Source organism: Trichosurus vulpecula, chromosome 1 (assembly GCF_011100635.1).
Source record: "Trichosurus vulpecula isolate mTriVul1 chromosome 1, mTriVul1.pri, whole genome shotgun sequence".
Lineage (NCBI taxonomy): Eukaryota > Metazoa > Chordata > Mammalia > Diprotodontia > Phalangeridae > Trichosurus > Trichosurus vulpecula.
Window position 1 is genome coordinate 3600627 of NC_050573.1, and position 22640 is coordinate 3623266.

The window sequence follows — 22640 nt, forward strand, 5'->3', positions numbered from 1 at the left end:
GCTTGAGTGGTATCAGCCCCGCCCCCTCGGGGAGCGGAGGCGCCCATTGGTCGTCGGGCGGTGGCTGTCAGAGCCAATCCCCGGCGCCCGTCCTGACTCCGCCTCCGGCTCGCCCCCCGCCCCCCACGCACTTGTCAGTGTTTCCTGGCTCTGGGAGGTGAGTGTGTGTGTGTGTGTGTGTGTGTGTGTGTGTGTACATCATGTGCCCTCCGTGGGATGGAAGCGCCCGAAGGGCAGGCGGAGTCTCCTCCTGGATTCTAGTCCAGCAGCTAGTCCACGGCTTTGGCCACAATGGGCCTTTCCTGAAATGACTGTGGCTCCAGGACCAGGGTATGAGCCCCTGTCCCTCAGGTGTGTGTGTGGGGGAGGGGGCTACAGGGCAGGGCCAGTGTCCTCCTCATGGCCTCTCTTTCCTTCCTAGCCCTGCCTGCTGATAACTCTGCCCTTGCCCAGGAGGAGGTAGGATTGGGGAGGAGAAGATGGCCCCTGTGCTGCTGTCACCTGAGACCCCGCAGGTGAGTGAAGCCCCCCCTGAGCCCTTCCTGTGCATGCTGAGGGTCCTGCTGTCCCAGGGGGTTTCCAGGTGTCTAGGACAGTGTGGGGCCTCGGCCTGAGTCATGGTGTCTCCTGTTGTCTTTTCTTCATTCTTCCTTTATGCACTTAGGTGTGTGCACGTGTTTCAGATTTCTGCCTTTCTCCCTGTTTATGAATTTTGTGCCCTGACCCAGGATACCCTCTGTACAGTTCTGGAGAGTCACACAGACTTGTAGAGATGCCTGCACCAAGGGCAACATGTGGGTTTGGTGACGTCCAGTTTCCTTTTTGTTTCACCCTGTAAAAATCATTTATAGTTTAACGTGTATGTTTATGTATCAGCAAAAATCCACATTGCTGCTTCTCAGTACAACCAGTTTAACCCCAAAATAAGAAAGCAAGAAGAACAAAACCCTCACTTCAGACTTGTCTACTCAAGGATAACAAATTCCTCTGTTAGCCATGTCCAATATATATGCTTCCATCTGCACTCTGGGTTCATCAGTTCTCCTTCTGGAGGTGGGCAGCATGTTTCTTTAGGACACCTGGAACTGTGATTTCTATTATATTGGCTACAGTTCCTATGGTTTTCAAAGATGTTTGTCTTTACCATACTCATTGGCTTCTGTTTTTACTGATAAAAATATTTAAATCTTATATTTATTGGTATCCTTGATGACTTTGTGTTTTCTTCTTTCCTGGACAGTCCCTCCTACAATCCCCACCTGGCAAACCATCTCTTCTGAAAAGGATTTAAAAAGAAAGGGAGCTAAAAACCAGTTTAATAAAGCCAATTGTTATATAATGAACGTCTGATAATATGTGTAGCATTTTACACTCACATTTTGTGAGCATTGCAACAGGAGTGGGGAGAGAAGTTTATTTCTACAGTGGTCTACATCATGACTTAGATGGCCCATAGTGATGTCAAACTCAACCTGTCCAGAACAGAATTCATTATCATTGCCCTCCAACCCACCCCTCTTTTCAACCTCTCTATTACTGTTTAGGGCATCATCAATATCAAGGTGCCCAGCCTTGCAACCTTAGCCTCAACCTGAACAGTAAAGGCTCTGTGTGTGTGTGTGTGTATGTGTATGTGTGTCTGTCTATCTGTGTATGTGCATGTGTAATTTCATATGTAGATTTTTTTCTGCCATGGTATCTTCTGTGAGGTCCTTGAGGGTAGAGACCATGGTTTTCTTTTCTTTTCTTTTTTTCTATTCTTTTCTTTTTTAGGACAATGCTGGGCACATAGAAGGGTTTAGTAAATGCTTATTGACTCAGTTGGATGCCTTCTGTGTAGATGGCTTTTCCTAGGAGTTTAGCTGAGAAGCATATGACACACACCAGACAGGAGCAGGAATGCTAGGAAGGAGAGGGTGTGGCTTGCTGGGCTTCCTCAAATGAAGGTAGGGGAACATACTTATCAGACAGAGTTGAAGTCTTGGCCATCATGAGAAAGCTGTTGGGAAAGAGGTCAGGAAGTAGTTTGGGGAGCCCTAGCTGAGCCTGGCCTATAGTGTGATGGGGTAGAGAGGGAAATTCTTAGTCAAGCACTGAACTCACAGTGGGACCAGCCCTGGGACTTGGTAGATAATAGCACCAGTTGGGTGGGATTGGGTGATCAATTTGGATTAAGGAGACTTATGTCTGATTAGGATTGAGGTATATGGGAATGAGGGTTGGAAAGAAAGGTTTGTTCTTTGAAGTTTGTGAATTTGCTCTTACTGACATGGGCAGAGTAAGAGGAGCTGGAAATATACTAACTCTTGGGAAATGTGTCCAGTGCATGAGAATAGGTTTGCTGATGAAGGCATGTGATTGAAAGGTTGAAGGTCTTCCTTGGGCCCTGGTGCTCAAGGTCTTGGTATTACTCTCAACTGCCCAGTCACAAATCAGGTGATGGTGATTTGTCCCAGGGGAGCTGGAAGCATGGCCTTGTGACATATGGGAGATGGTCCTGTCTCTTATATTCTGAGGTCTCCAGGAGCTTATTGAAAAGTCAAAGGTGATGCTCCGTCTCTGTTTCTGCCTGCCCAGTCTTAGAACAAACACAACTTTAAAAGCTACAACAGATCAGTGTTGATATTTCATTATCCTTTACTCCTCATTTTACCTGATGTTAAGTTAATGCAATTTTGACTTAATTAGTTTCAGTGCTAGTTATGGGTTAATTTTAAATTAACTTGTATAACTGTAACAGTAAGGCAATAAACATAACATCAGTGATAATTGTGAATATGCCTATGTAGTTCTGTATCACAAAGTGTGAAAGACTCCTTAACAAAGGTAAAAGAAATATATACCATTTATTCAGACACCAGAAAACCATATCCCATAACCAAATGTTCAGCTCCCACAGCCAGTCAGCCCACTTTATCATAACAGCAAGGAACTTAAAACACCATATAACAGCCTGGAGCCTTGTCATCTGTATTGTGAGTCAAGATGGGCTCTTAGGACTTATTCAACCAAGCGTCCTTGAAGAGTTTGGCCTTTGTTTCCTTGATTAAATTAGGAGTCTTTGATGACCTCCTTGCCTCAAGGGAAAGCCTAGTTTACATGGGTTTGAGTGACGTGTTTGTGACATCAGAGGCTATTAGACCACGTGGGTTTAAGTCCTATTTTTTGTGTTGATTTTAGGTCATATGGGTCCTTACGGCAGTTGCTAACTCCACAGCCAATAGTAAGAGCTTACATTCTGGTCACTCAGATGATGTTTGATGACATCTGAAACTGTATAAAAAGTAAAGACAGAGCTATTTGGTTAGGGCTCTTGCTCTTGGAGGCATGCTGATGTGGAGACTCTGGGCAGCTGTAGTTAAGAGCCCTCCAGCTTATAAACCCGGCTGTTCGGACTTTGTTGAACTCTGGTACCTATGCATTAAGATGTGAATGAGACAATGTCTGTCTGTTGATGTTTGTAATTTGTTTGTATTTGCTCTGAAGCTCAGGGGGCTGGCTTTTCCCCTGAGCTGAGTCAATGATGTTTGTGTGCTGGATTAAAGTGAGATTGTTAACCCCTTAATGTTGCTTTCCTTAGTAAAGCACATCAAAAGAACCTGGGCTTGAGGTGTTCTGTGTGCTGGTTGTTGTTGGTTTTACACAGCCACAGTAGCTGCTAGCTGAATTGTTGAAACACCATCCCAAAACCTCTCTGAACCCCTGCTGGGGGTCTTCCCCAGAACAAACTCACAGTACAGCTAAGTCAGCCTGTTCAGTTCTTACAATCATGAGCACTGCCACTAGCAGCCATAACATCTCTCTCTCTCTCAGCATTTTCTGTCACATAACTTCCTTTTCCTGTCAGGAAGCTCCTCCCGCCACATGTAACTTATGCTTCCTGTGATGCAAGCAGGTCACATGGCCTATTAATGGGTGGGAAAGATCTTTAAATCTGATTGCTACTACAGTAACTAAAACTGCTTCCCACAGAGACAAGGGGCCAAATGGAACAATTAGAAAAGCAGTTTGTGCTACCAGGACATTTTTTAACTGAAGGAGGAGATGCTTTCCCTGAAGGACACTGTTGTCAGAAACAAATACCGGGTCCAAGATGGATTCCTGTGATAACACCATGAGTTAGGGTGAATATTTAATAACCCAGCGGAGGAGACTGAGAGAAGGGTGAGACAGAAAGGAGACCCAGGAGAAAATAATCTCCCAGAAGCCTAGAGAGAAGAGAGTGTCCAGGAGAGTGAGGTCAATGGTCCCAAAGACCCCAGGAAAGGCAGGAAAGGAGAGGGCAGGCAGTGGTAACTAAGGACTTGGTAGTGAAGAAAAAGGGAAAAGAGGGAGCTCCTGCATGATGACCTCATCTTTCTCAGTCCAGAACTGAAAGTCCTTAACTGAGAGGCTTGGGAGAGGGGAGTTGTGGCAATTTTGAAGTCACTGTTGAAAAAGGCCCTTTTCCCCATGCAATGAAAAATGGGAGAGAAGGTGAGGGAGAGAGAGACTATGATGGAGAGGACATGTCTCCTTTGCTTAGGAAATGGTTTTCAACCTTATTTGAGACAATGCTGTGGGTAACTGCTGAAGAATAATCAGGTGGTGGTCCAGAGAGTGTGTGAGGTGACTGCGTTCTTGTGCACAGTTAAAATATTATAAATAATTTTTTATCTATTTATGTTTCTCACCTGTGATATTTATTGAATTGTACATATCTCTGAATTGTAGTACTTTATTTAAGCATAGAGAAATTACTATTGGAAAAGGAAGTTTCTCTAGTTCATTAAGTAATATTGCATGAAGTGGATAGAATGATATAAGTAATTAATGAGGAAAAAGTTTCCATTTAATGAATAAGAGTCTATTCAGTGGTGCCCCTGGAACCATTCTAGAATTCAAGGGAATAAGAGTAAATGAGAGAATCAATCCCAGGCCCGTGGTGAATGGGGAACCATGAATGTGAGGGGTGACCCCTTTGTCCTCCTAGGCAGCTCCTGTTCCCGTTGCAGTTTGACAAAAATCTCCCAGTAGCCCTCATTCCAGCATCTCTCACATTTTTCAGAAGCACAGTAATTGACCCACTCACTTTTCCAGCTCAACCCCCTTCCTCACCATCTTCTCTCCATTAAGCAAATTCTACACTAAGATTATGACTTTTAGGACATTTCTGGTGAGCAGTATTGTTCTTCGCCATTTAATCCCCATATAAACTGAATGACATTCTTGTACATTCTGGGAACCAGGTGTGAGATGATGAAGGTCTGCCCTGGGGGGGTGGTTGTGTGGGTATAGAGAAGGAGGCCTGTAGGAGAGATGTCCATGAAGCTAGAAATGATAAGCCTTGGCAGCAGTTTGGAGTGAGTGTGAGGGAGTGTCAAGGATGACACTGAGGCTTTAAGCCTGAATAAGTGGGAGGATGGCGGACCCTTGGACAGTAAGAAGAGGGGGAGGCTTTGGTAAGAAGGTCATGAACTCAGTTTTGGATAGTTTGAATTTCAGATGCCAATTTTAGCCCGTTCAGGTTATGATGTCCAATAGAGAGCTGGTGATGCAGGAGATTAGGACTAGATACACAGATGTGGGGATGTTCTGCCTGGAGATGATAACTGAATTCATGGGAACTGATGAGATCACCCAGTCACCTAGTGTAGAGGGAGAGGAGGGGAAAGTCCCCCAAAGAGCCTTGGGGACCCCTGTGGTTGGGGGTGGGTGTGGGCATGATGTGGTTGAAGATCTAGCAAAGGGGACTGAGGAGGTCAGACAGGTAGAACCAGGAGAGAGCAGGGATGAGAAAAACGTATTGAAGAGAAATTATCATAGAGAAGAGGGTGACGGTGTCAGAGGCTACAGAGAAGGATGTGTATATATCCCTATGGTATGTTATTCAGGTTTCATCGATTCACATTCTTTGCATTATTTGTCTGATGGTCTTGCTCTACTTTCTCATCTTCCTCTGGGTCTGTTGTATTGTAATATTTCATGTCATTAAAACTTCTTCTTTTTGCTTTGTTCCTCCATCACTTTTTTTCTAAGTTTTCTTACTGTTGGTTATTTGGCTTGACACATTAGTCAGAGAGTCCAATAATTAATGAGACTGTTTTTGAATGTGCTCTTTTTTCCTAAACAATAATCACTAACAAATGCTAAGGTATACCAAAATAAAAAATGAGCATTAAAAGTTTATGAAACTGAGAACTTTAAAAGCAATAACAGAATAAATAAAAACGGAATAACATGTTAGGAGCAATTTTATATTTTAAAGTTCTTATTTAGTTCATTGAAGAAAAACAGAGTTTTCTGATTTCTTTACCACCTTTATCTCTCTTGCAAGGTTTACATGTGGATCTTTTGTAAACTCATATGTCCTTGGTCTTTCAGGAAGCAGTGACCTTCAAGGATGTGGTGGTGGACTTCACCCAGGAGGAATGGACTTACCTGGACTCCTCTCAGAAGGAGATTTACAGGGATGTAATGCTGGAGAACTATAGTAACTTGGTCTCTCTGGGTAAGGACAGCTTCCCCCTGGTTCTCAGAATTTCCCCATTGGAAGGCCTCTCTTCACACCCTGGTAAATATTATAGGATATAAAGACTAGACTAAATGGCTGCTAAGGTATCTTCCAGCCCTTGAATCCTGTGATTAATGATTGGGGGTGGCTCAAGTGTTGAGCACTAACTGTTTGGAATGCAGAGGTCAGAGATTCCTAATCTTTTTGGGTCTGACCGACACTGAATATACATATGCTTCCCATTCACCAGGGAAAGGTTTTGCCTTTAGATCAAAGGAGATTATCTTTGTAAATCTGTTATCAGGGCACCTGGCACATAGTAGGTGTTATCTAAATGCTTATTCCCTTCCCCTTTAGTACTACTGTTTCACTAGGGTCTCCCACTGAAACTGAGATCCTGTATATTCTTTTTTTAAAAAGTTTATTTATTTTTAGTTTTCAACATTCATTTCCATGAGATTTTGATTTCCAAAATTTCTCCCTATCTCTCCCCTCCCCACCATCCCAAGATGGCATGCATTCTGATTACCCTTTCCCCTAGTCTGCCCTCCATTTTATCACCCCTCCCCACCTTATTCCCTTCCCCCTTACTTTCTTGTAGGGCAAGATAGATTTCCATATCCCATTGTTTGTATATCTTTTTGTCCAGTTGCATGTAAAAATAATTTTTAAAATTTGTTTTTAAAACTTTGAGTTCCAAATTCTCTCACTTCTTCCCTCCCCTCCTACCCTCATTGAGAAGGCAAGCAATTCAATATAGGCTATACATGTGCAGTTATGCAAAACACTTTCCATAATAGTCATGTTGTAAAAGACTAACTGTATTTTCCTCCATCCCATCCCGCCCCCCCCCATTTATTCTGTTTTCTCCTTTGACCCTGTCCCTTTTCAAAAGTGTTTGCTTTGGACTACCCTCTCCCCAAATTTGCCTCCCTTCTATCATTCCCCTCCTCATACCTCCTTCCCCCCTACTTTCCTGTAAGTTAAGAGACCCAATTGAGTGTGTATGTTATTCCCTCCTTAAGCCAAATCCGATGACAGTAAGGGTTATTCATTCCCTTTCACCTTGCCCTTATTCCCCTCCATTATAAAAGCTTTTTCTTGCCTCTTTTATATGAGATAGAGGCTGTATATTCTAATTCTATTCAATTTTAATGTGGGTCTCTGTGCTGAGCCCTTCTGGTCCCATTTCTCTGAGCAGGACTTGCATTTTCCAAACCATACATCATCTACCAGTTGGAGAGAAGGGAAGCACCATGGATTCCAGAGGGAGACATAGCAAGGATTAGCCATCCAGGTGAGTGAGTCCAACCAGGCAGGTGTGGCATTGCAAACAATGGCCTACATGGTCCTTTGGTGAGATTCCCTGGCAAACTGTTGAGCAGAGTCCCTCTTTCAGGTCCCTGGGGCTGTACATCCAAGGGAAACCTGCTTGTCATGAGCTCCCTCATTAAGCCTCCTTGTCCCCACAACAAGTCAGTGCCCTAATGTCAATGCCCTTGTGTACCTCTCTTAGGAGAGAGAAGGAAGGGCCTCAGCAGGGGAGAGATCTTTGGTCCCTCCTCCCCTGTGGCATTTCTCCTCAAGAATAGCAGTCCTTTTCCTACTTACCCTCACTTAATTTGTCTTTCCTTTGTACTTCTCAAAGAGACTTATTTCACTTGCAAAAAATAAAAGACATGGCCTACTTGCTTCCCTATCACTTTCTGACATTTTTTATTACAGAATTTTTGGAATTGTGTTATTCAGTTTTCTTTACTGTTTTTTCTAATAAAACAATTTTCAAAAGCTAAGGGAAAAATAATGTGGAGGTTTCACCTTACACCATGCAAGTTGGCAAAGAGCAGTCAGTGAAGGGGAGCTGGTGTTGGAAGAGAGGCTGCAGACGTTCTGTTACCGGTGCTGGAAGTGGTCCAGCCATCGTTGATTTCATTATGGAGTTAAGCAAACAAAGTGACTAGAGTCTCCCCGGACCAGGGGAGGGGAGGGGAGGGACCAAAGTCCAGTATTGGTGCCAAAACACTGCAGGATTTTTGGATGTTTTTAAGTATTTTTAAGTGCTTACTGTGTTCCAAGGATGGTGCTCAGTGATGGGGATACAGCCATGAAAGTCAGATAGTCCCTGCCCTCCAGTAGCTCCCATTCTAATAGGAGAAACAACACAGAGGGTAGGTTTAGGCTGCAAGTCTGGGAAAAGTCCCCTTCTTTAATATCATTCCCACCACTGAAATCACATCACTTTGTACTCTTTCCACATTTGAGACCTTTTCCCTGGCCTTTGGTTACAAGGACTTTGTTTCTAGGTCTTAAGTACCTGTGGCTTAAAAAGCCCCTGCAGCACCAGAGGCCAGCCTGCATCTCCCATGGGGTTGCTTCCTAGGATGATGGCTGTGGGCACTGGGCTGGAAGCATTGTTCTTCCCAAGGTTCTTGGGCCCAACACCCTGGGCTATCACTATCAAGAATCGGGGGTTGGGGGGTGGGGATTTTGTTCAAGGTGGTGATGGTGGTTTCACTGACCTGCCACAGAGTAAGCATTTCACAAATGCAATTAGCATTGAGGTTCATGTGGGACTTTTCATGTATGTTTTTCACCTCTCTGTGATTTGTACTCAGTGGTGTGATCCTTTGTTATGTACACTTTGAGAATTTCTCTCACAGAATTCCAAACTGTTTTCCAGAGCAGTTGGACCAATCCGAATTTCCTCCTAAGTTGCATTAGTTTGTCTTGAGCCCTTCCTGTGTGATGCTATCATCATAGTCTTTCCCAATTTACTCAATTTCAGAAAAAACTTTAGTTTTAATTTGAAAACCTTATCGAAGAAAGTATTCCCAGTTTACAATTATCTCAGTTATATTCTGTGTCACGTAGAAGCCTTTTGACCTCTGGTTTCTTTCTGAATCATATTTTTCTACATATTTGTCACCATTCTCCTCTTTGCCCACCTTGACATTCAAGTCATTGAAGTATTAAAATCTCCCAGTGATATTCCAAATACTGTGGAAAGCACAGCAGATACAGAAACAAATATGAAATCCTACTTTGTCCTTAATGAGCCTGCACTATATTGGGGAAGATAATGTATAAAGAAGGAATTTTCAAAGACAGAGAGTAAGGTCTAAATGATTAGAGAGATCCAGTGTTCATGGATTTAATATTTCAACTTAATGAAAATGATACCACTACAAAATTAATCTCCAGATCCCATGTGGTGCCAATCTTATTACAGTGGCAATTCTGTATCAAATATACAGAACATTATTCAAATGAAAACCTTCAAGGTGGATATCACTGCCATTAATCCATTAAAATAAGGATGAAAAGGATTCTAGCGTTAGATCATCTGAAAATTATCCTCCAAAGTAGTTGTTATCAAAACTATCTGGTACTAGTTTAAAAAAAGAAAAAGCAGATTAATGGCATGTACTTCCCAAGGAAGACTTAGGAGGAAATACATATGGCATCCCAGTGTTGGATTTATGCTAGAATGTGAACTACTGGGGGAGGCTTCCATTTTTTGATCCAAATTGTTTAAATACACACAAATACACACACACAGACTGGAGTGTAGACAGCTAAAAAATAGGATCATAGAATAATTTGTTTAGATGGATGTAGTCATTTTGAAAACTACCTGGAAGTAATTTAAGAAATGGCAAAGTCAATAGATTGTGCTAGATAAGAAAGACCCAGGAGTAATTGGATATAGTTTCTACTGCTGGATATACCCAGGAGCAGAATCTCTTGGAGGGAGGGATTCTTTCTAGGACCAGAATTTCTGACAGAACTTGATTGCATTTTGGTGGAAAACAAGATTTGACAGTGATTTTTCTTCATTTATTTGTAAGGATCATATACACTATGTGTGTAACAGCAGCGGGGTTTATTTACGTTTTATTTCTTTCAGATTGGGAAACTCAGCAGGAATCAAAGGAGTCCACTCCAAAGTTGAGTATTTCAATGGAACAACCATCCCTGGAAATACTTAAGAGGGATAGTCTGGTCTTTTCCCCAAAGGGAGAATATAGGATATATGATGCCATGCAACAAAGTTATCTGACCAATGAAGAAAAGCATTTCTGGCAAGTCACAATCACACAAAAGAAATATCCCAATGAATCTAGAGTCCATGAACAAATGAATTTTGACAGGACTTTGAATCCAGAGTCAATCTTTTTCCCACAACAGCTAGCAGGAAAGAGTCTGAGTCCATGTGACTCACCTGGAAAGTACTTTTGGCTGCATAGAGATAGACCAAAATGTAACAGTAGATGCTCAAAGAAAACAGCTAAATATAATGAATATGGGAAATGCTCTAACTATCACTCAGCTTTTCTTGACAGTTCTGGAAGAGGTATTGTAGAGGAAATTTATGACTCTAATGGATGGGAGAAGACCTTAAGGAAACAATGTATTCTCCCTGAGAAAATTCATACTGGAGAGAATCCTTATGAAAGTAATGAATGTACAAGTGCCTTTTGCTTAAAGACTGATATTCCCAAATATGAGGACATCCAAAATATTGAGAAACCTTATCAATGTGACGTATGTGTGAAGACATTTCGACTAAAAGCCCAGCTAAATCAACATCGGATGATTCATAGTGGTGAGAACCCATATAAATGTAATGAATGTGGGAAGATCTTTAGTCACAATACAGAATTTATTAGGCATCATAGAATTCATACTGGAGAGAAACCTTATGAATGTAATGAGTGTGGGAAGGCCTTTAGACTAAAAGGACAACTTACTGAACATAAGAAAATTCATACTGGTGAGAAGCCTTATAAATGTAATGAATGTGGGAAGGCCTTCTGTAGGCGCTCAAACCTTACTGAACATCATAGAATTCATACTGGTGAGAAACCTTATCAATGTAATGAATGTGGGAAATGCTTTCAACTAAAAGGACATCTTAATGAACATCAGAAAATTCATACTGGTGTGAAACCTTATAAATGTAATGAATGTGGGAAGGCCTTTAGTCAGAACACAGAACTTACCAGGCATCATAGAATTCATACTGGAGAAAAACCTTATAAATGTAATGAATGTGGAAAGGCTTTCTCTAGACGTTCAAACCTTATTGTTCATCAGAAAATTCATAGTGGTGAGAAACCATATAAATGTAATGAATGTGGAAACACCTTTAGACTAAAAGGACAACTTACAAATCATCAAAGAATTCATACTGGTGAGAAACCTTATGAATGTAATGAATGTGGAAAGGCCTTTAGACTAAAAGGTGAACTTACTAATCATCACAGAATCCATACTGGTGAGAAACCTTATGAATGTAATGAATGTGGGAAATCTTTCCGTCTGAGCAGAGGACTTGCTGAACACCAGAGAATTCATACTGGAGAGAAACCTTATGAATGTGATGATTGTGGGAAGACCTTTAGATTGTTCACAGGACTTACTCAACATCAGAGAATTCATACTGGAGAGAGACCTCATGAATGTGATGAATGTGGAAAATCCTTTGGACATAGGTCAGGACTTACTCAACATCAGAGAATTCATACTGGAGAGAAACTTTATAAATGTAATGAATGTGGAAAAGCCTTCTACTGGAATACAGCTCTAACTAAACATCAGAAAATGCATTCTACAAAGAAACTCTATGGATGATGATGATTGAGAGAAAGATTCACTCCAGAGCAAGATCCTCTTCCAAATCAGCTTTCTTTCCTCAAGCTTCTGTTATGAGCCCTCTTCTCTCTCTATACTGCTTCACTTAGTGATCTCATCAGCTCCCATGGATTTAATTACCATCTTTATGCTAATGATAATCAAATCTTTCTTGCTCTGGTCTCTCTACTAAACTCCAATTTAACATCTCCAATTGCCTTTCAGACATGTTAAACTACTAGTAATAGATGTCTACCAGACATCTTAAATTCAAATTTCCAAAACAGAACTGATTATCTTTCTCACCAAACACTCCTGCCTCCTACCTTACCTTTTACTGTGAAGGGTAGTATCATTCAGGTTCTTAAACAAGGAGACATCTCGTATTACCCACTATCTGTCACCCCCTATTTCCAAGCAGTTGCCAAGGACTGTTGATGTCACCTTTGCCACATCTCTTAAATACACTGCCTTCTCTCTTCTGATGTTTCCTACCCCCTGTGCAGGCCCTTATCACTTCACACCTTGATTATTGCAATATCCTGCTGGCAAATCACCTTGCCTTAAACCTCTGCCCACTACAGTCCATTCTGGATTCAGCATAAGCAATGGCTTATGGCCTCCAGAAAAAAAATCAGTATGGCATTTAAAGTCCTTCATAACCTATGTCATCCTATTTTTCCAGTTTTCCTACACATTACTCTCTAGAACAGGGCTGTCCAACCTTAGGTTTTTATTGAAGCAATAGACAATATAGTTTGATTTGCCATTTTAGTGAGAGCTCTGCAGTAGCTCAGCTTCCTTTACTAAAGCATTTATGTAAATTTCTATACTTGTGAGCAGGCGACATAAATCCCACTGCCAAGGCCACATTTTGGACAACCATGCTCAAGAATGTACTCTTTGATCCAGTGGCCCTGGCCTCCTCTCTGTTCCATGAACTTAAGAGTTCAGTGAATATTCCAAACTTTTTTCTCCTGAAACCCCAAATTCCAAACCTATTCCATATGAAATAGGGATGATGGGGAGAGGGAAATGGGACATTTGTTCTCCAAGAAAAATGCATCAAGGTATATTGGAGAAGGTCTATGAGATCCTAGAGAGGGTGTCCAAGGATGTGCTGTGGTTTACATTCATGTGACCTTAAAGAATTCACTTAAGCCACCCCAGCCTCAGTTTACTCATTTACTCATAGAATGCTGTGTCTGGAGGCAGGAAGATTACCTGAGCTCAAGTCTGGATTCAGACACTTGCTGGCTGGTGACCTTGGGCAAGTCACTTAACCATGTTGGCCTCAGTTTCCTGATCTGTAAAATGAACTGGAAAAGGAAATGGGAAACCATCCCACTATCTTTGCCAAGTTGGACATGACTGAAATGACTAAATGATAACAAAAACCTCACAGGGTTTTTTTGAGGGTGAAATGAGAGTATTTGTAAAATATTTGTAAACCTTTAAGTTTTATCCAAATGCTAGTTCTTGGTGTCATTGATGATGGTGATTTCTCATCCCCTACATCCAGTATGTTGCCAAGGATTGTGGATTTCACCTGAGCAACATCTCTGGAGTATGCGCCCTTCTCTCCTGTGACATTGAGGGCCAAGCTCCCTTCACCTCATGTCTGAACTACTGCAATAGCCTACTTGTGGTGGGTCTGCTAGCCCCAAGTCTCCTTCCTTCTGTCCTGCCTTCTCTTATCAAACTGATCTTCCTCAAGCAGAGGGCTAATCATGGCACCCAACTATTCAATCAACTCCAGTGACTCCCTGTCACCTAAAGGATTGAATGTAAAACCCTGTTTGGCTTCTAAAGCCTTTCATAACCTGACCCCTTCCTATCTTTGCAGGCTTCTTATACCTCACTTCATCTGACCTCCACATTCCCCAAGATCCCTTGATACTGGCCTTGCTGTTCCTCTATGACATTTCTCCAGAGTCTAGGCATTTTCACTGGCTGCCCCTTGGTTCTGGGTCTTGCTCTCACTCCATTTCCATTGCCAGGATTCCCCAGCTTCCTACTTCGCAGCTAAAATTCTGCCTCTGCAAGAAAGCATTCTCAATCCTCTTTCTTGCCAGTGCCTTCCTTCTGTTGATTAACTCCCATTTATCCATAGTAGCTTGTCTCTCCCGTTAGACTGAACTGTTTGAGAGATTGTTTTTTGCCTTTTTGTTCAACCCAGTGCACAGCAAAGTGTCTGGCACAGAATACTTGTTACCTGGGCACCAAATTAATCATCGTTGTTCCATTCAGTGATGGTGTTTTTGTTGCTGTGGTTGAGGAATTACCAGTCGCAGCTGATTTTTGCATGGGGAATCTGGATGGACACAAACATTGTTTAGAGGTTTCCCAGAGCACAAGATTACTGGGCATGTGAGAAGCACGAACAAGAAGATGACCCTTCAAGTTAGTTTGGATTGGGGACAGAGAAGGGTGGCTGAGCAATGGGGCACACCTTGGTAACTTTAATGCCTAGCAGATAGTGGTCCCCATGTAAGAAGAGTGCACTAAACAAAGAAGCTCCAAAAACCTGAATTCCTCTGTTGGAGGAGGAACTACAGCAACACCTGAAGCTCTCACACTGTTGCCTGGGGCACATCAAGTAGCAAAAAGTGTCCCCCTCTTCACTGCAGCTTGAGGCAGCACTGGTCCTGAACTTTGACCTGTTATGCCCCAGGACTGAGCTTTCCCTCCCTGGCCCCAATACCAAGGGTCTCTGACCCAGACAAGAACCCTACAAAGCACCACTTGACACGCTTTTGCCTCTAATGCAAGCAGGAACCCAGCAGACTATCCTATGGAGGGCCATCCTCCCTGACCTCACCTGCACTTCTTTGATCAATAAAGATCGCTGGCAAAGATTGGGCAATAGGCGCTCCAGCTGGGCTCTGGAGCGATCCAGAGCAGCGGTATTAGCCTGTGGTGCAATTGTACACTTAGTCTGAGACTTATTTCCTAGTTTGTAAGATTTCCAGAGGGCTACTGAGTAACTGAAAGGGGGGCGGTAGGCCATCTGCTGTCATCCTGTCCTGTATTTTGTCCAGGGCTGCAACTCCCAACCACCCCAGCTCTGTCCTTGCAAGGGGGACCTGGTGACCAGGGAGTGGCTGCACCACACCTTCCCACTCTTCTTCCTTGGGGTTGGGCTCAACTGGGGACCAAGGGTGTCCCAGGCTGGGTCCCTGCTCTCTGACTCCGGGGCTGGGACCTGCCCCAACCCCTGTACCTTTCTGGTCTCTCCCTGGCCACACCAATGGCAGGTGGAGGGAGACAGACTGTGGCCTTAATCCATCCAGACGTGGGCACTGGAAACCTCCCTGGGTGGGGGGGGGGGGGAAGCCGCCCCCCGGCTGCTGGCCTCCTCCCTCCCAAAATGCCTCCAGGACCTTGACCTGTGCCTGAGCAGGGCAGGAGGGAAGGGCCCAGGGGAGACCTGGGTGGAGGCAGCTGGGAAGGAGCCAGGGAGGGCAGGTTGGGGCGGGGGCAGAGGAGCGTGTCTGGGCGGGCAGGTAGACGGCTGGGCGGGGGCGGAGCCCCCTGCTCAGGTGAGACATCCCCAGGAGGAGGGGTGCGGGCGGGGACTCTGGGCAGCTCCCTCCCATGGTCTCCAGCCCAGGGTCGCAGGCCTCACAGGCTCAGAACCATCCTCGACACCAGGCAGACATCGCGGCAGGGCTGGTTTCTGCACTTCGGCTCCGCGGGGCTGCTCTGGTGGCGGAGCTGGGATTCCCAGCTCTGACCCCGGCCTCCTAGCCCGGGGAACACACGCGGAGACACGCTGCAGGACCGGGCCAGGAAGGCCGCCACCTGCATTTCTGCTCTACTGGGCATGCGTAGCCGACCCAAGGACTACATTTCCCAGGAGTCTTTGCCAGACCAGGTGACGGGTAAGACGGAGCGTGACAGTCGAAGACAGACCTAGTCCAGAGGGGAAAAAAAAACCCGACAGGTTCTGACTGGCATTGGATGAGGAGCGACCCGGGGACGGGCCTGTCCGACGTCACATCCGCCCCTTCCTCCTCCGTCCCTCCCCACACCTTTTCCTTCCACACTCAGAAGACCCATGCAGGCAGGCAGTTGCCTGGCCCCCCTCTGCCCTCAGCCGCTGCCGGAGCCCGAACCCCGCGTCCCAGCCTGGGGTAGGTAGGGACGCGAAGACCTGACCCGCCGGGCCAGTGTGCCCAGTGCCTGGCGCCTGGTTTAGAAGCTTCCTGGGTGGGAGGAGCGATGCGGGCCACTTGAGTGGTGTCAGCCCCGCCCCCTCGGGGAGTGGAGGCGCCCATTGGTCGTTGGGCGGTGGCAGTCGGAGCCAATCCCCGGCGCCCGTCCTGACTCCGCCTTCCGCCTTTCCCCGCCACTTGTCAGTGTTTTCCTGGCTCTGGGAGGTGAGTGTGTGTGCACATCGTGTGCCCCCTGTGGGATGGAAGCTCCCGGAGGGCAGGCGGGATCTCCTCCTGGACTCTAGTCCAGGGCTTTGGCCACAATGGGCCTTTCCTGAAATGACTGTGGCTCCAGGACCAGGATATGAGCCCCTGTCCCTCAGGTGTGTGGGGGAGGGGGCTGCAGGGCAGGGCCAGTGTCCTCCTCATGGCCTCTCTTTCCTTCCTAGCCCTGCCTTCTGATGACTGCCCTTGCCCAGGAGGAGGTAGGATTGGGGAGAAGATGGCCCCTGTGCTGCTGTCACCTGGAACCCCGCAGGTGAGTGAAGCGCCCCTGAGCCCTTCCTGTGCATGCTGAGGGTCCTGCTGTCCCAGGGGGTTTCCAGGTGTCTAGGACAGTGTGGGGCCTCGGCCTGAGTCATGGTGTCTCCTGTGGGCTTTTCTTCATTCTTCCTTTATGCGCTTAGGTCTGTGCACGTGTTTCAGATTTCTGCCTTTCTCCCTGTTTTTGAGTTTTGTGCCCTGACCCAGGATACTCTCTGTACAGTTCTGGAGAGTCACACAGACTTGTAGAGATGCCTGCACCAAGGGCAACTTGTGGGTTTGGTGACGTCCAGTTTCCTTTTTGTTTCACCTTTTAAATTGTTATATATAGATGTACATGTATGTGTGCATGTGTGTATATATGTATGTAATCATACCACCTTTACTATTTTAATTTACTCTTTTAATAAAAAGGAAAAAAAATCCTTGCTGCAAACACGGATAGTCAAGCAAGACAGATTTCTGCATTAGCTGTATCTAGGGGGGAAAAAACCAAAGATGTGTCTTTATCCCAAGGACCTGAGTGTTTCTGTTTGTGATCATAGCAGTTTACCTCAGGTTACTTCCTTGGGCCTTCCTATACAATTTCTTAGTATCAAACTTTTTTTAAAATCCATTTTTTAAAACATCAAAAAAAAATCTACCTTTTCTTCCTCCCACCCTAGTTCTCAACAAGGAAAACAAAACCCTTTCTGCAAGCACATATATAGTCAAACATAAATTCCTGCATTAGCCATGTCGAAAAAACATGCTTCTATCTGCACTCTGTGTCCATTAATTTTCCATCTGGAGCTGGACAGCATGTTTCTTCCTGGCTCCTCTGGAATTGCTTTTGGTCATTATATTGTTAAATGTTTCCAATTCCTTCAAAGCTACTTGCCTTTCCCATATTGTTGTCATTTCATAAATTGCCCTCCTGTTTCTCTTCACTTCATACTGCATCAGTTCATGCAAGTCTTACTGGGTTTCTCTGAAACCGTCCCCTTCATCAGTTTTTTAAAAATAGCAAAACAGTATTCTGCTACTTTTATGTAGCACTTCTTGCTCAGTCATTCCTGAAATGATGGGTACCAACTCAGATTCCCTTTCTTTGCCACCTCAAAAAAAATTTTACATATTTTCATATGTTCTTGGTTATAGTTTGTTTTATTTATGACTAATCCTAAGTCTACCATCCCTCTTCCTTGATCTACTTTCCCCCTAATAACCTCTTCTCCCTTTTGCCCTTTATTTCTTATGTTCTCACAGAGTGGTATTTCTGTATCCAGCTCTGTGTGTGTGTCTTTCTTCCTTTGACAGATTGAGATGAGAATGAGGTTCAAGTGTCAGCTATTTCCCCTACCTCCTTTTCCTTCTTTGCGTAGATGGCTACTTCCATACCCTGATTATGTGAGATAATGTTCCCTAACCTTTTCCTAGCCTTCCCTGTACTTCTCTCCACAGTATTTTTTCTTTCCCTCTCTTTCCCTTCTTCTCTTATGTCCCACTGAGATATAACAAAACCAATCCCAAGCCTTCTATCTAATTAGATGTCCTCTGTGACTCCTGATCATGATAGAGATCTGAGGGGATGCATATCATCTTTTCATATCTTAATGTTTAGTCCCTTGTGACTATTCTTCATATTTACTTTTTTATGTTTCTGTTAATTCCTATGTTTCAACCTCGAGATTTCTATGTAGCTCTGGTCTTTTCATCAGGAATGGTTGGAAGTCGTCTTTTTCATCAGAGGCCCATTTTTTCCCCTGTAGGATTATACTGTTTTGCTGGATAAGTTATCCTTGGCTATAAGCCTATTTTGTTTGCCTTCTAGAATATTATTCCAAGCTTTCCTCACTATTATAATAGTGGCTGCTAAATCATGTGTAATCCAAACTATGACTCCTCAGAATTCTTTGTTTCTGGCTGCTTGCAGCCAGTGAGCAGCTCTAGATTTGGCTGTAACGTTCCTGGGAGTCTTCATTGTGAGCTTTCTTTCAGGAGGCAACCAGTGGATTCTGTATATTTCCCCTTTGTTATCTGGTTCTAATAGATATGGGCAATTCTTTTTTTAAGATTTCTCAAAACAGGATGTTTAGGCTATTTTGGTCATGGCACTCAATAGTCTAGTGATTCTTAAATTTATTTTCATCTCGATCCATTTTCCAGGTCAGTTATTTTTGCTGTTAAGTAACTTACATTTTCTTTTTATTTATTTATTTTATCATCCTTTTGGCTTTATTTTACTATCTTATTGTCTCATAAAGTCATTGGTTTTTTGTTTGGTTAAGATGAATTTTCAGGAAGTTTGTTGTTTGACAAAGTTTTGTGCCTCTTCTGCCAATCTATTCAGTTGCTTTCCAATTCTTTTTTCAGAGCTGTCATTTGTTTTCCAGGCTGTTTTCCTCTAGCACTCTCATATCATTTACAAAAATCTTTTTCAACATTTTTTTTCTTTAATTCAGTCTTTATCTCTTACAGAAAACCTAGCTGAATTTGTGTCCAAGGTGTTTTGGGATTTGTTTGGTTTTTTTGAGGCTTTACTTGTAGATATTTTGTAGTCATTCTCTTCCTTTGAATTTGTCTTCAATGCCATTGTCACCATCGTAGCTTTTTATGGTGAGATCTTTTGTTTGGCCATTCTTCCAGCCTGCTTCTCACTTCAGATTTTGTGTTAGGGCCAAACTCCGCAAGCTGCTATGGGGAAGGTCTGGGCTGGTCCTGTTGCTCTGTTCTTGGGGTATTGACTGTTGTGTTATTCCATGATCTTAGGGGCAGCTCTGGGTGGGACCCTGTAAGCTTTCAGTGTTCCCAGAGTATTCTCCAGGGAAAAACCTGATTGCTTTCTCGCTGATCAGAGGTTGCAAGTTCTTGACTTGTGTTTTAGTCTGAGTAACAGTAGACTGCCGCTAAACTCAGCCACTGTAAGCTTTCTGGGATGTCCAGAGGAGTACAACTCTGGGCCTCTTTTTTGCCTGCAGTTCCTGCCCTGGTCATTCCTTTGTAGTCAGACTGAGCTAGAAGGAGGAAATGAGGCCCCCTGCTCTGTTCTTGGGGTATAAGCCACACAACTGCTACCTTCTGTTGAACTTCCTCTTTACTGGTACACAGCCCGGGACCCCCAACCTCTCCTTGCCCTGGAATGCTATTCCTGGGCCCGGTTCCTCACCTCATTGGCCGTGGATTTGTCACACACTTGAACAAAGGGACACAAGGCTTCTACCACGGTGTGCTGGTATGGATCTTCCATTTCCCTAGTGTACAGCCGTAGTGCAGCATGCTGCTGGCCTACTCCCATCCCCAGCTCCTCTTTCTCCTCTCCAGGCTGACTCAAGATGAACAAGGAACTGACTGTGACTTCTTGGCTTTCCCCATCAGTATTTGTTCTGGTGTATTTTCTAGTTCCATTTGGAGGAGGGTTTTTGTTCTTTCACTTTGTTTTGGTCCTTTTGGTGTCAGAGAGTTCTCAGTCCGCCTTCTTGCTGCTCCATCATCTTGACTCTGCCTCTGAAGTTCATTTTTCAATCATTTTGTTCAAGTCTGTAACTTCCTACTTGGTTATATTTATTATGTATGTAGTGAGAAATGACAGGAACATTTATATTGCCTGTATGTATGTATGTATCTTTTAAATCTTCTTCTCCTTTCTCCTCTGAATCTAGTTGCCATGATGTTCCACATGTACACATACACAAACATCTGGGTGTGTATTTTTATTATTGCTATTACTTCTCTGAATTGTAAAGTAGTTTTCTTGCTTCTTCTTTCTCTTAATATCATCTATATTTTCTGAAACCAAGTCCGGAACTCCTCCTTTTGGGGATTCAGCTGACACATAGGAGGTTTTATTCTGGCTCATTTCTTTCATCCTGTATCAATATCTTTGCATTAGATGTGATTTTTGTAAGAAAAAATATGCGGTTTTGTTTTCTAACCATCTTGTAAATATATTCCTTTTCATTGTTGAATTCAGTCTATTTAAAACTAAAAGTCATAATTGTTAAATTAGACTTTACTCCTTTAGTTCTTATGTTAATTGTTTTCTTATATTGGCACAAAATATGATACCATTCAGTTTTTTTTCCAAACAACATCAATTTTAACTTAATTCTTTGTTACAATCTAAACTTAGATATTCCATCATCTTCTATCTTACACTCCCTTAGGGAGATACAGGAGTAGGTTTCTTTATGATTGAAATGTCTTAAATCTCATTTTTATTGGCATCTTTTACTTTTGTGTGGTTTTTTTTTTTCATTTGTGGATATGTCCCTCCTCCAATCCCTGTCCAGCAAACCATCCCTTTCAACAAAGATTTAAAAAGGAAAAAACCAATTCAATAAAACTAAAAACACATGAATGATGTCTGATAATATGCATAGTGTTCTCCACTCATATTTTGTGACCTCTGCATGCAGAGCGGGAGGTTTATTTATTTACTTATTTCTGCAATGTCTTGCTCCCTTTCTGTGCTTGTCCCTCTGACTATGGACCAATTTTGTGTTTCCTTTAGTTGATCACTTTGGAGGCCCGAGGGCCTGCCCACAACTGGACCACTCACCAGGAGAGAATTGCATTTTTTGCCCTCATTTGAAATCTACTTTCCCCCCTCTCTTGATGGCATACCTCAAAGTGGGCAGAGGTGATCTTGGGGGCCATACTTTGATTTTGAGTGTTCCATACCCCAGCTTCTGATTTCTCATTTTCATCGAACAATTTTGTGACATTTGAATAAGTGACAGTTGGTATATAAATTGGTTCCTCGTGGCTACTTGTAAAGACCCTCCTTGACTAAATGCCCTTTGGAAGTTGGTGACGACATTTCTGGGTAAGTTGCTTAGGGACTCTTTTGGTGCCATGACAATTTGATCTGCACTCTGTTTGTCTCCAGTACTTCTAGGAAACTCTTTTGTATTTAATAAGTCAGTAAACATTTATTAAGTGCTGAGTATATGCCCGGCACAGGGCCAAGCTTGGGGGATACAAAGAGAGGCAAAAACATGGTCCCTTATCCCAAAGAGCTCCCATTCTAGTGGGGAAGACAGCATGAAAACAATTATGTATGTAGACAAGATATTCAGAATAGATGGGTGATCATCTCTGGTGGAAAGCACCAGCAATGGGAAAGGGCAAGGGGTGCACAAAGTAGGATTTGAGCCATGTCTGATAGGAGGCCAGGGAGGCCATCCCATGGAGATGAGGGGGGAGAACATTTCAGGTGTGAGGGATGGCCAGGGAAAAGGCACAGAGTCAGGAAGGGAATCGTTGGAGGAGGGAGTGTCTTGTATGCATAATGAGGCCAATGTGACTGGATCCTAGGGTATAAGGTACAAAAAGACTAGAAAGGCAGGAAAGGCCAACAGAGGGGGTAATGGGGAGCCACTATAGATTATCGAGGAGAGGGGTGACATGGTTAGATCATGCTTTAGGATCACTTGAGGAGTGGAGTGCAGGATTGATTTCAGTGGGGAGAGAATCGAGGCATGGAGAGCAACCAACCAGTTGTTACAATATTCCAGGCGTGAGATGATGAAGGCCTGCCCTGGGGGGGTGGTTGTGTGAGTACAGAGAAGGAGAGATGTCATGAAGCTAGAAATGATAAGCCTTGGCAGCAGTTTGGAGTGAGTGTGAGGGAGTGTCAAGGATGACACTGAGGCTGTAAGCCTGAATAACTGGGAGGATGGTGGAGCCTCGGATGGTAAGAAGAGGGGGAGGCTTTGGTGGGAAGGTCATGAATTCAGTTTTGGACGGTTTTGAGTTTCAGATGCCTATTCCAGCCCACTCAGGTTAAGATGTCCAACAGAGAGCTGGTGATGCTGGAGATTAGGGCCAGA

General features: G+C 43.7%; 1 protein-coding gene across 1 annotated transcript in view; it reads left to right on the forward strand.

Moving 5' to 3' along the window:
* The first annotated feature begins 208 nt into the window (after positions 1-208).
* LOC118834302 (zinc finger protein 184-like) overlaps positions 209-22640 on the forward strand; it is a 31214-nt gene continuing 8782 nt past the window's right edge. Inside the window, exons 1-9 of the mRNA XM_036741758.1 lie at positions 209-330; positions 422-515; positions 6364-6490; positions 7695-7790; positions 10401-12126; positions 15878-16011; positions 16181-16263; positions 16329-16509; positions 16734-16822. Coding sequence (XP_036597653.1) covers positions 480-515; positions 6364-6490; positions 7695-7790; positions 10401-12126; positions 15878-16011; positions 16181-16263; positions 16329-16509; positions 16734-16822 — 2472 coding nt within the window. The 5' untranslated portion in view covers positions 209-330; positions 422-479. The remainder of the gene's footprint in view (positions 331-421; positions 516-6363; positions 6491-7694; positions 7791-10400; positions 12127-15877; positions 16012-16180; positions 16264-16328; positions 16510-16733; positions 16823-22640) is intronic.